This window comes from Portunus trituberculatus, chromosome 23 (genome assembly GCF_017591435.1).
Source record: "Portunus trituberculatus isolate SZX2019 chromosome 23, ASM1759143v1, whole genome shotgun sequence".
Classification (NCBI taxonomy): Eukaryota; Metazoa; Arthropoda; class Malacostraca; order Decapoda; family Portunidae; genus Portunus; species Portunus trituberculatus.
This window is the reverse complement of record NC_059277.1, coordinates 15,117,710-15,132,611: the sequence shown is the minus strand read 5'-3', so window position 1 is coordinate 15,132,611 and position 14,902 is coordinate 15,117,710. Positions and strand designations below refer to the sequence as shown.

At 44.8% G+C, this 14,902-nt stretch overlaps 1 protein-coding gene across 6 annotated transcripts in view; it reads right to left on the bottom strand.

The window, feature by feature from the left end:
- The window catches only part of LOC123507947 (protein disabled-like), a 78,230-nt gene that overhangs the window by 46,833 nt on the left and 16,495 nt on the right, over positions 1–14,902 (bottom strand). For 3 of the 6 annotated variants that reach the window (XM_045261306.1, XM_045261303.1, XM_045261305.1), the window contains exon 2: positions 13,133–13,906. In XM_045261306.1, coding sequence (XP_045117241.1) covers positions 13,133–13,906 — 774 coding nt within the window. Of the gene's footprint in view, positions 1–7,269; positions 8,879–13,132; positions 13,907–14,519; positions 14,602–14,902 lie in introns of those variants that run through there. The other 3 variants (XM_045261307.1, XM_045261308.1, XM_045261304.1) reach the window with 2 other exon arrangements.

Below are 14,902 nucleotides of genomic sequence, written 5' to 3'. Positions count from 1 at the left end.
ATTCTGCAACACAAGACAACAACAAAAAAGGTTGAATTAAGACCTTTTATCCACTTCAGTATCATGACACATTTTCATATTGACTCTGTTTACTATATGGTGACTTTATACAAATTCAGAAACTTATGTTGGGATAAAAATAGTGAGGACTGTGATCATTTATCTTCTGACTTCCATCGATCCTTCCTAATGTCAATAAAATGGTCTAATCATACACAAACCTCAAGGTAAAAATGTGTCCCAGTACTGAAAGGGTTAAAAGAGTGAAGACTGTGGCCATTAATCTTCTGACCTCCATAGACCCTTCATAATGTCAATAAAATGGTCTAATCATACACAAAACTCAAGGTAAAAAATGTGTCCCATTACTGAAGGGGTTAAAATAGTGAAGACTGTGGCCATTTATCTTCTGACCACCATAAATCCTTCTTAATATCAATAAAATCGTCTAATCATGCGCAAAACTCGTGGTAAAAATGTGTCCCAGTACTGAAAAGGTAACTTTGCCGAATCTAACCTCACCTTAACTCATCTCAATTCATTAAAACCTTTAGTACTGGGACGAATTTTTACCTTGAGTTTTGGGTGTGATTAAATCATTTTATTGATATTTGGATGGGTCAATGGAGGTCACAAGATTAATGGCCACAGTCTTCACTATTTCAATCCCTCACATGAGTTTCTAAAGCTGTATAAAATCACCAAATAGTAAGCAGAACGAATATCGAAACGCGTCATTATATTGAACAAGTTAATGGCTTCACTTTCTCAAAACAATCTAACTTAACAGAACCAGCAACATGAACCATTAACACACACAAAAAAAGCTTAATAGACCCTTACACTAAACCTGACTCACCTCACCTTACTTCACCTGGCTTATCTTAACTGGACTCATTAATGGTTTGCCTGGTTTAGCTTCCTCTCAAAACAATTTGGCTTAACTTGTAACGAAAGGGGGGAAGGGAAATTCAAAGTCCATTGCATTTTTTTTCTAATCTATGACATATTTCACATACATGTTTTTTTTCCCTCTATATTTCCTTCCTTTGTATATAATTACTGTATTGTAGTCAAGTATTTCAGTGTTCCCCAAAGGCTTAATCAATGTTTTCACTGTTTTACCTCTCTCTAAACAACATATAGTCACGCTAACTACTTTTCTGGCTCTGCTAACTTCATACCTCCTCTCCTTCCGCGGTCTCGTTGAATTTCTACTTTCTCAATGCAAGTTAACCAGTATTCTCGATCATTAACCCATTTTTCCAGTAAACTTTGGAACTTACTCCTGTATTTCCTTCCTCCTTTCTGCAACTTTAACTCTTCAGTACTGGGATGCATTTTTACCATGAGTTTTAAGTATGATTTTATTTACATTAAGAAGAGTTTATGAAGGTCAGAAGATCAATGAACAGTCTTCACTATTTTAATACCCCACATAAGTTTCTGAAGCTGAATAAAATCACCAAATAGTAAGCAGAATGAATATGAAAATGTGTCAAGGCAATGAAGGGGTTAAACTCTTTCAAGATCTTTCTATTTATTCTATCTTTATATTTTTATGATCATTTCTGACCTTTATTATGAGAATGGCATCTCAATGAGCCTTCTTTATTATTATTTTTTGTACGTATATATATTTCTTTGTCCTTTGTCCTTAAGCATAGAGAAACCTAACCTGATATGGCTTACCTCACTTGAGAGAGAGAGAGAGAGAGAGAGAGAGAGAGAGAGAGAGAGAGAGAGAGAGAGAGAGAGAGAGAGAGAGAGAGAGAGAGAGAGAGAGAGAGAGAGAGAGAGAGAGAGAAAGTGAAATGGGAGATGTAAAATAATAACGATTAAACAACTATGAAATGAAATTATGAAATCATGTAATGCAGGAATGTTAAATATGGAGAATGGTTGGAAAATATGCGCGTGGAATTATTAAATGCAAAATACCACAAAAATACAAACTGAGGAATGTTAAATGTAAAAAGATGCCTGAAAAATTTGTCTCGTGGATTCTTCAATGTTAAATACGAAAGACAGGTGGGAAATAAGTACTGAGGAATGTGACACGTAAAGGAAGGTTGGAAAATATGTACTGGATAACGTAAAATATAAAAGAAGGCTGCTGGAAAATAAGTAACGAGGAATGTACAGTATTAAAAATTGCTACAAAAAAAAAAAAAATGAAAAACGTAAAAGAAGACTGGAAAATAAAGACTGTGAAAAAATATATACGATGGAAGCAAGTAAGAGGAATAAACAAGTAGATAAGCAAGTGAACAGGTAAAAGAAAGTAAAAAAGAAAGAAAAGCAAAAGACACGAATAAGTAAATAAAGAAGGAAAGAAAATCGAATCAGCATAGCAAAACATATGAAGAATGTATAAGTAAATAAATGAACAAATAGATAAATAACATAAACGCAAAATAAGTAACAGTAAGAAAATAAGTAGTAGTAGTAGTAGTAGTAGTAGTAGTAGTAGTAGTAGTAGAAGAAGAAGAAGAAGAAGAAGAAGAAGAAGAAGAAGAAGAAGAAGAAGAAGAAGAAGAAGAAGAAGAAGAAGTAGTAGTAGTAGTAGTAGTAGTAGTAGTAGTAGTAGTAGTAGTAGTAGTAGTAGTAGTAGTAGTAGTAGTAGTAGTAGTAGTAGTAGTAGTAGTAGTAGTAGTAGTAGTGATAGTAGTAATAGTAGCAGTAGCAGTAACAACCAGGAGCAGTAAAAACAAAAACAACAACAACAACAACAACAACAACAAACCACCACCACCACCACCACCACCACCACTACCCACTGCCACAATCTCCCCTCTATCAAACCCACTTCCTCCCCCCTACCAGCCACAAGAGGCGTGACCCAGGCTGCCTTGAGGGGTCACATTTGCAACCCTGGGTGACCTCAAGTAGCGGTATTGATTCGCCCCACTGTGACGTCACCAAATTGACTTAAAACCCACGAAACTGAAACTACTCACCCATTAAATGAAGCACTTGAGAGAGAGAGAGAGAGAGAGAGAGAGAGAGAGAGAGAGAGAGAGAGAGGGAAGAAAAGAAAAGGGAAAAAAGAAAATAAAAGAGAACAAAAACAAGAAAATAAAGAAAAGTGAACAAGTATAGGGAAACAGAAGACTTGAAAAAAGGAAAAACAAAGGAAAGGAAAGAATAGGCGAAGAAAGGAAAAAAAGAAAGGGAGGAAAAGAAAATAAATAACAAGGGAAAGGGACGAAAAAATAGAAAAGAGAAAAGACACGAAAAAATAGAAGAAAAAGAAGGAAAAGAACAGAAAGAATAGGGAAAATGACAGAAAAAAGGCAAAGAAACAAGAAAAGGAAAAAGAATAAAGGAAAGGAAAGAAAAGAACAAATAAACTCAAGAAAACGACGAAAATTAAGAAAATAAGAAAAATAGAAAACAAAACAAAAAGAAAAGAATTAAGTAAACATAAATAAAGAAATTGCTTATAGAAAACATTTTGGAGGGGAAAGAAAAAGGGGAAGAAAAACGAGAGGGGGGAAGGGGAAAAGAGAGGAAACCAGAAAGGGGAAGGGGAAGAGAGGGGAGGAGAAGGGGAGAGGAGAGGCTCAGAGCAGCAAGCCATGAAAATGAAGCACTGAGGGGAACCAATAAAGGGAACAAGGGCGGAAAAGGGTGGAAAAAAAGAAGAGGGGAAAAAATAAACACATCTTGAGTTGCTGCCAAGAAAAATAAGAGGAAAGAGAAGAGGAAGTGAAGGGAAAGAGGGGAAGATGAGAAGGAAGAAGGGGAAAGAAAGAATAAAAAGAAGGAAAGAAGAGGAGGGAAAGGGAAGGGAAGAGAAGGGAACAGGAGGAAAAAATATGTGAAGGAATGTAGAAAAGGGAGGAGGAAAATGAAGAGTAAAGGGGAAAAATAGAAAAGAGAAAGAATTGTAAGGGAAAATAGGAAGACCTCAGGAAAGGAAAGAAATAGTGAGAAAGAGAGAGAGAGAGAGAGAGAGAGAGAGAGAGAGAGAGAGAGAGAGAGAGAGAGAGAGAGAGAGAGAGAGAGAGAGAGAGGAGAGAGAGAGAGAGAGAGAGAGAGAGAGAGAGAGAGAGAGAGGAGGGAGGGAGGGAGGGAGGAGAGGAGAGGAGAGGAAGGAAAGGAAGGAAAGGAAGGAAGGGAAGGGAAGGAAGGAAGGAAGGAAGGAAGAGAAGAGAAGAGAAGAGAAGAGAGAGAGAAGGAAGGGAAGGGAAGGAAGGAAGGGATGGCAAGAGAAGAGAAGGGAAGGGATGGAAGAAGAGAGGGAAGAGAAGGAAACTTGAGGAAAAAAAAGATAGAAGACGAGAAATGGAGGAAGATGAAAGGAATAGGAAAAAAAAAAGAAAGAATAGAAGGGAAAATAAGAAGAAATCGAGAAAGGAAAGGAACAAGGTAATTATTTTTTTTCCCCAACTCTCTCTCTCTCTCTCTCTCTCTCTCTCTCTCTCTCTCTGGCAGAATGTGAAGTACGACAATTGGGCGGAAACGTACCACTGCAACAAACACGAATCCCAGGAGACCCATAACTCTGTACCAACTCTGCCCCTCCCCCCCTCACCCCCCACTCCAAGACTCTCCCATGCAAAAGTGTACTGGTGATTATTATATCTTTATTATCTACACTCTCTCTCTCTCTCTCTCTCTCTCTCTCTCTCTCTCTCTCTCTCTCTCTTCTGTTGCTTCTGAGACAAAAAGCATCGCAATGTTGTTTTTTTTTGTGATTATTTTCTTATCCTATTACTGCCACTACCACTACCATTACTACTGCTACTATTACTATTATCACTATTACTACTACTATTACTGCTACTACTACTGCTGCTGCTACTACTGCTACTACAACTACTACTACTACTACTACTTCTACCACTTATACTACTACTACTACTACTACTACTACTACTACTACTACTACTACTATTACTACTACTACTACTACTATTACTACTACAACTACAACAACTACTACTACAACAACTACTACTACTACTATTACTACTATAACTACTACTATTACTACTACTACTACTACTACTACTACTACTACTACTACTACTACTACTACTACTACTACTACTACTACTACTACTACTACTACAACTACAATAACTACTACTACTACTACTACTACTACTACTACTACTACTACTACTACTACTACTACTACCACTATTACTACTACTACTATTATTATTATTATTATTATTATTATTATTATTATTCTGGAGATCATAATATTCTCTTTTTTTTACATATTTTTTTTTTTTTTTTTTGCAGTTGTTATTCTGTTACTGAAATCTCTCTCTCTCTCTCTCTCTCTCTCTCTCTCTTACTAATTATCATGGTTTACTCTCCTTTTTGTATCTTCTTCCTTTACTTTCATTTTGTTACGGTTCTTTTTAAAATATTTTCTGATTAAATATCCTCCTCTTCCCTTTTTTTAGCTTTACTTTCTTTAATTAAAACTGTAACTTATTTTTTTCCATATCTTCTGTTCCCTTTATTATCATTACTGGTGCACTCAACAATATTTTCCCGTAAACTTTTCTCTATTACTTTTTTTTCTTTACTGTACTTTAATTTCTACTTTCTTGTCTTCTCAGTTTGTCCGTAATTGTGCTTGTTATTCTTTTTTTATTCTTATTGCTCTAATTTCCCTTTTTTTCTCTTTTCACAGCTGCTGCCGTGAACAAAACTCATGAATTGTTCTTATTGCATTCTTTCTCGGTCTTTTGTTATCTTTTTTATCTTGTTTCTTCTTCTTCTTCTTCTTCTTCTTCTAATACTACTAATATTGATCTCAACTATATTTCTATCACCATTTTATTATCGCAAACGTATTTTTCTTATTACATTCTTTCTCGTTCTTTTGTTACTTTTCTTTTATCTTTTGTTTCTTCTTCTTCTTCTTCTTCTTCTTCTTCTTCTACTATTACTGATTTCAATTATATTTCTATTATTACTTAATCATTCTAAACTTATTGTTCCATTTACATTTCCGTCTCGTTTTTCTATTATTCATCTTTTCCTGTATAAAATTACATTGCTATCTCCATTTTACTAATCAAAATTCTCATTGTTTATCTATTTTTTCCTTCAGTACAATATCAGTACGAAAACTTCCTTCATAATATTTCCTCGCTTCTTGCTTTAATACAAATGTCTTTCCGGTTCCCTCCTTTCCTTTCTTCAGAGGAAAATGAATCACTTCCATTGCATTAGTCATGTTTATCTTCACTTTCCTTCCTCGCTTTTAATTTTTTCCTTGTACAAGAATGCAAAGTGGCAGAAAGGAAATAGGAAGCATTAGAGAGAGAGAGAGAGAGAGAGAGAGAGAGAGAGAGAGAGAGAGAGAGAGAGAGAGAGAGAGAGAGAGAGAGAGAGAGAGAGTAGAGTAGTAGTAGTAGTAGTAGTAGTTGTTGTTGTTGTTGTTGTTGTTGTTGTTGTTGTTGTTGTTGTGTGTGTGTGTGTGTGTGTGTGTGTGTGTGTGTGTGTGTGTGTGTGTGTGTGTGTGTGTGTGTGTGTGTGTGTGTGTTCTGCATCTATCCCCACGCATATCTCCCCTCTCTCTCTCTCTCTCTCTCTCTCTCTCTCTCTCTCTCTCTCTCTCTCTCTCTCTCCACAAAAATAGCCATGAATTCTTAGTAAAAAGAACATTTCGCAACAAACCCTCTTTAATAAATCATACTGGACAAGGAGGAGGAGGAGGAGGAGGAGGAGGAGGAGGAGGAGGAGGAGGAGGAGGAGGAGGAGGAGGACTTATAGGAAACAAGAAGGAAGGAGAAAAGCAACGGAGGGAAGAAAACCATAAAAAACAGAGAAAAAGAAAGAAAATAAATAAAGGAAGGATGAAAGGAAGAAAGCAAACAAGAGAAGAAAATTAAGGATAAAGAAATTACTAAAAAGAAAGAAAAATTGGAAGTGACAGCAAAAAAAATGAATAGGAGAAAAAATGAAGGAAAGAAAGGAATAAAAATAAGACAAACAACGAAAAGAAATAGAAATACATGAAAATGAGAAAGGGGCAGGAAAAGAAGGAAGAAAGCAAGAGGGAAAGGAAGAGGAATCGGAAGAAAGAGAGGAAGACAAGACATGAGGAGGGAAAACATGAAAAGGAAAATAACGAGAAAAGAAACAGGAAAGAGAGGAATAGAAGAGACAGGAACAGGAGGAATAGAAAAGAGGCAGGAAGAAAGAGTAGAAAAGTAAACAAGGAGGGAATGGGAGAAGGAAAGGCGGCACGGAAGCTCAGCAGGACCCAAGAGTACGACCACGACGACTACTCACGGAATGGGTTGTGTCGTTTGCGCGTGCTGAGTGTCTCGTACCCAGACACGTCGGTATTGGAGGAGTAGATGGGCATGGTGCAGGTTCAAGGGGAGGGGGCGCCTGGGTGGGGAGGGGCACGCCTCGCAGCGGGCATGGTATGGTGGGTGGCGGGCACAGCACTGCACGCTGAGACGGAAGCTGTTTGCACCTTTAGGATAGCGTCTAAAGGTTTACAGCCTCAAGCGGCGCGGTGGAGGCTCTTGTTTGCTCTCACCGGGCGGGAGTAAACACGCCTCTCTCCCCGGCTCATTGTTCCCTCGTCCGCCTGGCTGCCCCGACGAACACTACGAGGCAGAGGACACCGACGAGGAGGCGAGGCAGTGAATGATTTACCCAGCTAGATTATCCCCCATGACACTTTGCATTAAAGATGGTCTGTCGGAGCCGCCAGCGCCGGCCAGGCTCTCATGGCGACTCCACGCTCACTCACCAGGGACACACGCCTTCACCGCCACGCGCCCCACGCACGCCCCATCACCACACTATTCCCGGGCCGCTCACTGAGGGACGTGGGACAGAGGCCTAGGACAGATCTGGGACATTAAGACACCACGTAGCACTCAGATAAATAATCCTGGTGATGTGAGACAGGGGGTGCTGCCCGACTCACTGCTGGTACCCGGGGCCTGGCCGATGGCTGCCCGCCGCCACACACACCACGACTGCACCCTTCAACATCGCCACCCCTCGCCGCCCTTCATACGCTTCAACACCCTGGCCCTCTCTGGACGCCCGGGGCTCGTCGGGCGCGGGCAAGGCAAGGGCGGGGCTGGCCGGGGAGAGTTTGGAATGCCACCGACTCGCCCTCACTCTCATACTACGTCACTCATCGACTGGCTAACTCATTGCTGCCTGCTGCCTACTTCCGCCTTGCTGCTGCCATGGCCAGTGTGTCGCGCCCCTGGGAGGCTACAGCTGCTGCTGAGGCGTGGGGGCGTGAGGGCGTGGGGGCGGGGCCGCACTGCCTCCACGGCCCCATGTGAGTGAATGTCGCCTCCCCAGCAGGAGTGCGGCACTGCAGGCACTGCGTCCTTGACGGTGACGGAGGAGCAGAAGGACTGATCACACTGGCAGGGAGGGTGTGCGTGGAGGCGTGAGTGAGTGTGTGAGTGTGTGTGCACGGCGACCACCGCCACGCTCACACCTACACTCCACGCTCACATCCCGCCCAGTTGTAGTGAAGGCCAGGCGACGTGATCGGCGAGGCTGAGAGTCAAGGGCGAGCCGGCACACGGAGGGCGTGACACAGAGAGGCGGCGAGACGCAGGGGCGAGGAGTGAGGTGCAAAAGGCCCGGCTAGCGGGGACACAAGCAAGAGCAGCAGGAGTGGCGGAGACGGCAACGTGGTTCCCTTCACACTACACACCATTGATCTGTGCCTGGCAGCGCGCCCTGCCCTCTCCCTCCCGCAGCCCCTCTCTCCCAGGGCGTGCCTCTCCCCTCACGCTGAAGGGGTGCTCAGGGCCAGCTCCTCCCAGCCACCCTTGGGAATCCTGCACCTCTGAGGACGCCACACGAGGACACGAGAGCCGAGGTCCTGCAGGCACGGCGGACAGTCCGCGGTGAATGAGGCATCTGGCGCCGCCCTCAGTATCGACCAGCGCCGCGGGCCCTCCAGCCCCCGCCTGTGCCCCCCCAAACCCACTGCCTCTCTCTCTCTCTCTCTCTCTCTCTCTCTCTCTCTCTCTCTCTTGTAATCCCAACACTACTACTTCCAATACATCCTCCCCTTTCTCCTCCTTCTTCTCTTCTACATCCTCCTCCTCCTCCTCCTCCTCCTCCTCCTCCTCCTCCTCCTCCTCCTCCTCCTCCACCAACACATCCGCAGCGAGAGCATAAAAAAAAGGAAAATAATGAAACACGCACATGAAACCAGGCCAGGCAAACACACACACACACACACACACACACACACACACACACACACACACACACACACACACACACACACACACGAGTAACATGTACACATACATATTGCTTACAAGATGACGATAGCGCACGAACTCACGCACGCACGCGCACACACACACACACACACACACACACACACACACACACACACACACACACACACTCCATTATTACGTTTTTATAGAATGAATACACACAAGTGATGCTGGAACTCTCTCTCTCTCTCTCTCTCTCTCTCTCTCTCTCTCTCTCTCTCTCTCTCTCTCTCTCTCTCTCTCTCTCTCTCTCTCTCTCTCTCTCTCTCTCTCTCTCTCTCTCTCTCTCTCTCTCTCTCTCTCTCTCTCTCTCTCTCTCTCTCTCTCTCTCTCTCTCTCTCTCTCTCTCTCTCTCTCTCTCTCTACTAGTAGTACTATAATTACTATATTTATACTACTACAATAACTATCTACTACTACTACTACTACTACTACTGTGACAACAACTACTACTACTCTATTCCACCAACTCTATTTTTAAGCCTGTCTCTAACTTTCAACTTCTATTAAAGCCGAAAACAACAGACGAATCAGCTCAAACCTCCGCCTCTGTCCCCATCACGCTCCACCAATAGCAGGTCCATTTCCAGAACCATCAGCCAATCAGCACCGACCTTGCCTAGTCTCCTGGCCAATCAGCGCGCCTTACCCATTCTTTGACGACCAATAGTGTTGCAAATACAGTGACGTGTAAAATTTTGGCGTCCTGTCAGTGAAAGTAGCGAAATTTTTGACTAGTTAAAAAAAAGACGAAAAAAAAGTCATTTGAAAAAACGAAGATATTAAAGAAATGTTAATTGATGAGTGAAATAAAGGACGAAATTATTGACCAATCAGTGAAGAGAACTATGAATCAACAGCCAATCACAAAGCAGAACCAAATTTTCTCAACCAATCACCCACCGATCGCTATTCTTTCCCTACATTTCTGTCTCGATACATGAGGGAGGAGGAGGAGGAGGAGGAGGAGGAGGAGGAGGAGGAGGAGGAGGAGGAGGAGGAGGAGGAGGTGGTGGTGGTGGTGGTGGTGGTGGTGGTGGTGGTGGTGGTGGTGGTGGTGGTGGTGGAATGAAGAGAGAGAGAGAGAGAGAGAGAGAGAGAGAGAGAGAGAGAGAGAGAGAGAGAGAGAGTAGGGAGGAAGGAAGAGGACAGGAAAAGGACAACCATCCCAAGTTTCCCTTCTTTTCTCTCTCACTCTCCCATTAGAGAGAGAGAGAGAGAGAGAGAGAGAGAGAGAGAGAGCGCATCCTCGTGGGAACTATAAGTGAACAGAGATACATCCCGTTCCTTTCCCCATATCTCTCTCTCTCTCTCTCTCTCTCTCTCTCTCTCTCTCTCTCTCTCTCTCTCTCTCTCTCAACCCTTCCTCTTCCTTATCAGTTGTGTTTATTATAATTTATGTTTGTTAAATTCACATGATATGGTGTTATGGTGTGTGTGTGTGTGTGTGTGTGTGTGTGTGTGTGTGTGTGTGTGTGTGTGTGTGTGTGTGTTTCTATACCAGTGAGAAGTGGGACATCGAACATAAAAATACACTAATTAGAGTGGGCGCGCACACACACACACACACACACACACACACACACACACACACACACACACACACACACACACACACACATTAATACCGTGACCTTTCCACATCAAAGATCAAACTTCCTACACCATGTCATTCTATGAAATCACAACAAAAAATAGGGAAAAAAAAATGGTGATGATAATGATGATGATGGTAATAGTTATAATGGTGATGATGACAATAATAATAACAACAACAATAATAATAATAATAATAATAATAATAATAATAATAATAATAATAATAATAATAATAATAATAATAATAATAAGAAGAAGAAGAAGAAGAAGAAGAAGAAGAAGGAAAAGGAAAAAAGAAAACACGGAGGAGGAAAAAAAAGGATAATCATAATAGTAACATCAACAACAACCACCTTATATCCTATCACAAATTTCAGTCATCTTTTATTTAAGGCAAAAGAAAAAAAAAAGAATTAAAACTTTGAATTTCTGAACGATTAACTTCATATTCCACCTTGATAGAATTCAGCATTCCTGTAAACTCTTTAGCTAATGGCTTGTCTATTTTTTTATCTGTTTGTTATTTTATACCTCTCTTGTTGTCCTGAGCCAGATTTCCTCTCACATAACAATAATAATAAACAGGATGCGAGTTTTTGGAAGAAAATACAAAAAATAAAGCTAATTATATGCCCAATTATAAGCAAGGCTGTGTGTGTGTGTGTGTGTGTGTGTGTGTGTGTGTGTGTGTGTGTGTGTGTGTGTGTGTGTGTGTGTGTAATTCACCTCACTCGCCTGCTGGTCACCCAGCCAGTCTTCCCCATTACGGAGCGAGCTCAGAGCTCATAGACCGATCTTCGAGTAGGACTGTGTGTGTGTGTGTGTGTGTGTGTGTGTGTGTGTGTGTGTGTGTGTGTGTGTGTGTGTGTGTGTGTGTGTGTGTGTGTGTGTGTGTCATACACACACACACACACACACACACACACACACACACACACACACACACACACACACAACTGAAGAGGCCCGGGTTCGATTCCCAGGCGCGACGAGGCAAATGGGCAAGCCTCTTAATGTGTAGGGTATGTTCACCTAGCAGTAAGTAGGTACGGAATGTAACTCGAGGGGTTGTGGCCTCGCTTTCCCGATGTGTGGAGTGTGTTGTGGTCTCAATCCTACCGAAGATCGGTCTATGAGCTATGAGCTCGCTCCGTAATGGGGAAGGCTGGCTGGGTGACCAGCAGACGACAGTGGTAAATTACACACACACACACACACACACACACACACACACACACACACACACACACACACACACACACTTGCACAGCACTAATGACCCGTGACTCATCCCTGCACTCACTCAGCACCCGCCATGGCTGAAGTCACCACCTGCTGTAGTGACTAGACGCCTCAACACAACAAAACAACGGAAGCTGCAGCGGGGCGCCAGGTCTACACGCGGCACTCCCTGTATGACACACCAATTCCTATTTCCACCTATCACCCCCATTGAATCTTTGTCTAATCCTTTCTCACTACGCCCTTGGATTCCCTTCTCCCTTTTGCCAAGTACAGCCCTGGGAGAGGCGACACGTGATGTCTGCAGCAACTCAACCTCCGCCAAGCAAACCACACCAGCGGCTATTCTGACATTGTCTTATGAGCTGATTATCTTATCAAATGATCATTGAAGTAAAAAGAGACTTGTTAAGTGTCTCAAAAGGCGCCACTAAGCCAAGTGTTCCTTCCAAGGTAAGATTCTCAATAAAAGATGAGGTGATTAAGGGCACTGAGTGATTTATCGATGTTGCTTATTGTGACTGTGAAGTGACTCGGATCAAACCGTGACTACACAAAGCAGCAAGGGTGAGTCTGCATCCCCCCCAACCCCCCTGGTGACACAAACGGCTGCTCAGGCGGCGCTGGTGTCTGGTGAGCTTGAGTGGTGAGAGGTTCACCCGGCACCGCGCCCCACCCCACCTCGCCGCCAGCAGGAGGAGCACATGCAGACCGCCGCCCTTCACAGTGCCGTGGTTGTGATGGGCCCAGACAGACATACACACATCCTGACAAGTCATCACCCTTCCATAACACCCTGCCCTCCCCCAGTGGTAAGGGGTGCGGTGCGTGAGAGCAATGAACCCTGGGAGGATTTGTGGAGGATAACAAGGTAAATCACAAGTGCCACTTAGGCACACACAGCAGGCCGCGCAGCGATGACTCGCACCAGGCCTGCAGGGAGGGAGGCGGGGAGAAAAGTGGGGAGGGAGGCAGGCAGAGAGGAAGAGTAGGAAAAGAAAGGAGAGAAGACGAACACGGTGGTGTCTTACCTTGCGCGGAGGCGGAGGGCGAGGCGTAGGGCCTCCTGATGGTGGAAGTGGCGCCCATGATCTTGGAGGTGGTGGCCTTGAGCCCCCGCCTGATGGTGCTGTAGGGGGCGGCCGCCCCTGAGCCTCCTGGCCCGCTCATCGCGCCGCCACCGCCGCCGCCGCTGCTGCTACTCGCGCGGCTGTTGAGGCTGCTGTTACTGCCGCTGGAGCCGCCCGTCGCCAGGAGGCTCTCGGACGCCGCCGCCGCCGACGCCGCTTCCGCTGTCTGCCGCCGGCCGTCGTGGCGGCAGTGCAGCTCCTCCGCGGGGCCAACTGAGAACCTGCGGCACAGGCGCTGGCACCGCCGCTCCTGGGAGCGCGGTTGCGGCTGCCTTAGCTGAAGGTGCAGCAGTTGAAGCTGCGACCTGGACAACGTCTGGGTGGCCAGGCGGTGCAGCAGGCGCTGCTGCTCGGTGGACAGCTGGCCCTTGGGCTGGCCTTGGAGTTGGGGCTGGGTCAGTATCTGGGGCTGGGACAGGGATTTGGCGAAAGTTGGGGGCAAGGGATGGACCTGGGGCTGAGGGTCTGACAGGGGCTGGGGCTGGTCCTTGGTGTTAACCCCCAGCCAGCTGAGGCGGCCCCAGCCCTCCTTGACGGGCACGTCCGCGGGGGCCGGCTCGCGCGTCAAGGCCGGGATCGGGAGGTAGGTGATCTTGTGGCGCAAGGGCAGCGGCGGGGTGGTGCTCTGCCTCGCCGCTACCCCCCCACCCCGGCCTCCCACGTCAGCCCCGCACCCTGCAACACAACAACACTCTTAGCACAGGCACTATGACAAGACACACACACACACACAAACACACACACACACACAAACACACACACACACACACACACACACACACACACACACACACACACACACACACACACAGAGAAACAGCTGGAGGTATCCGCCTCACCCACCACCAACCAACAACACTATTCATTGTGACGTGTGTGTGTGTGTGTGTGTGTGTGTGTGTGTGTGTGTGTGTGTGTGTATCTTGTCATAGTATTCTCACACATGTTAACTCTCTCTCTCTCTCTCTCTCTCTCTCTCTCTCTCTCTCTCTCTCTCTCTCTCTCTCTCTCTCTCTCTCTCTCTCTCTCTCTCTCAGATCTCTCTCACACACACACACACACACACACACACACACACACACACACACACACACACACACACACACACACACACACACACAAAACAAACACAGATATGGGAAAATGACCTTACGAGCACATTTACTTCAGATCCTTTACACCACAAAAAAGTAAACACACACACACACACACACACACACACACACACACACACACACACACACACACACACACACACAGACACACACACGTACACACACACACGTACCCAGAACCACGAGCAACAGCAAGGCGGCAGCGGGAACACGTGCATATAGAGAACCAGACCAAAACATACTGACAAACCGACGCTGTTCAAATCGCGTCCCCTCACCCCTCACCCTCCCCCCCTGCCCTCAGCCTCAACCCTTACCATTCACCCCTCTCCCCTCACTCTTCTCCCCTCTCCCTCCCCTTAGCGTGACGGGGAAATGTCCAAACAGCGTATGCATTCAGTGAGGCGTATCGCAGGTGTCTGGCCAGCTTGGAAACCTCTCTCAATGCTCCGCTCTCTCACCACTATTTGCAAAAGCCACAAAGATGATTAGCCGGGTTCTCAAGACTGCTTCTCTTGTTCATAATGTAGAAATCTCATTAATCTGTCACTAGAAC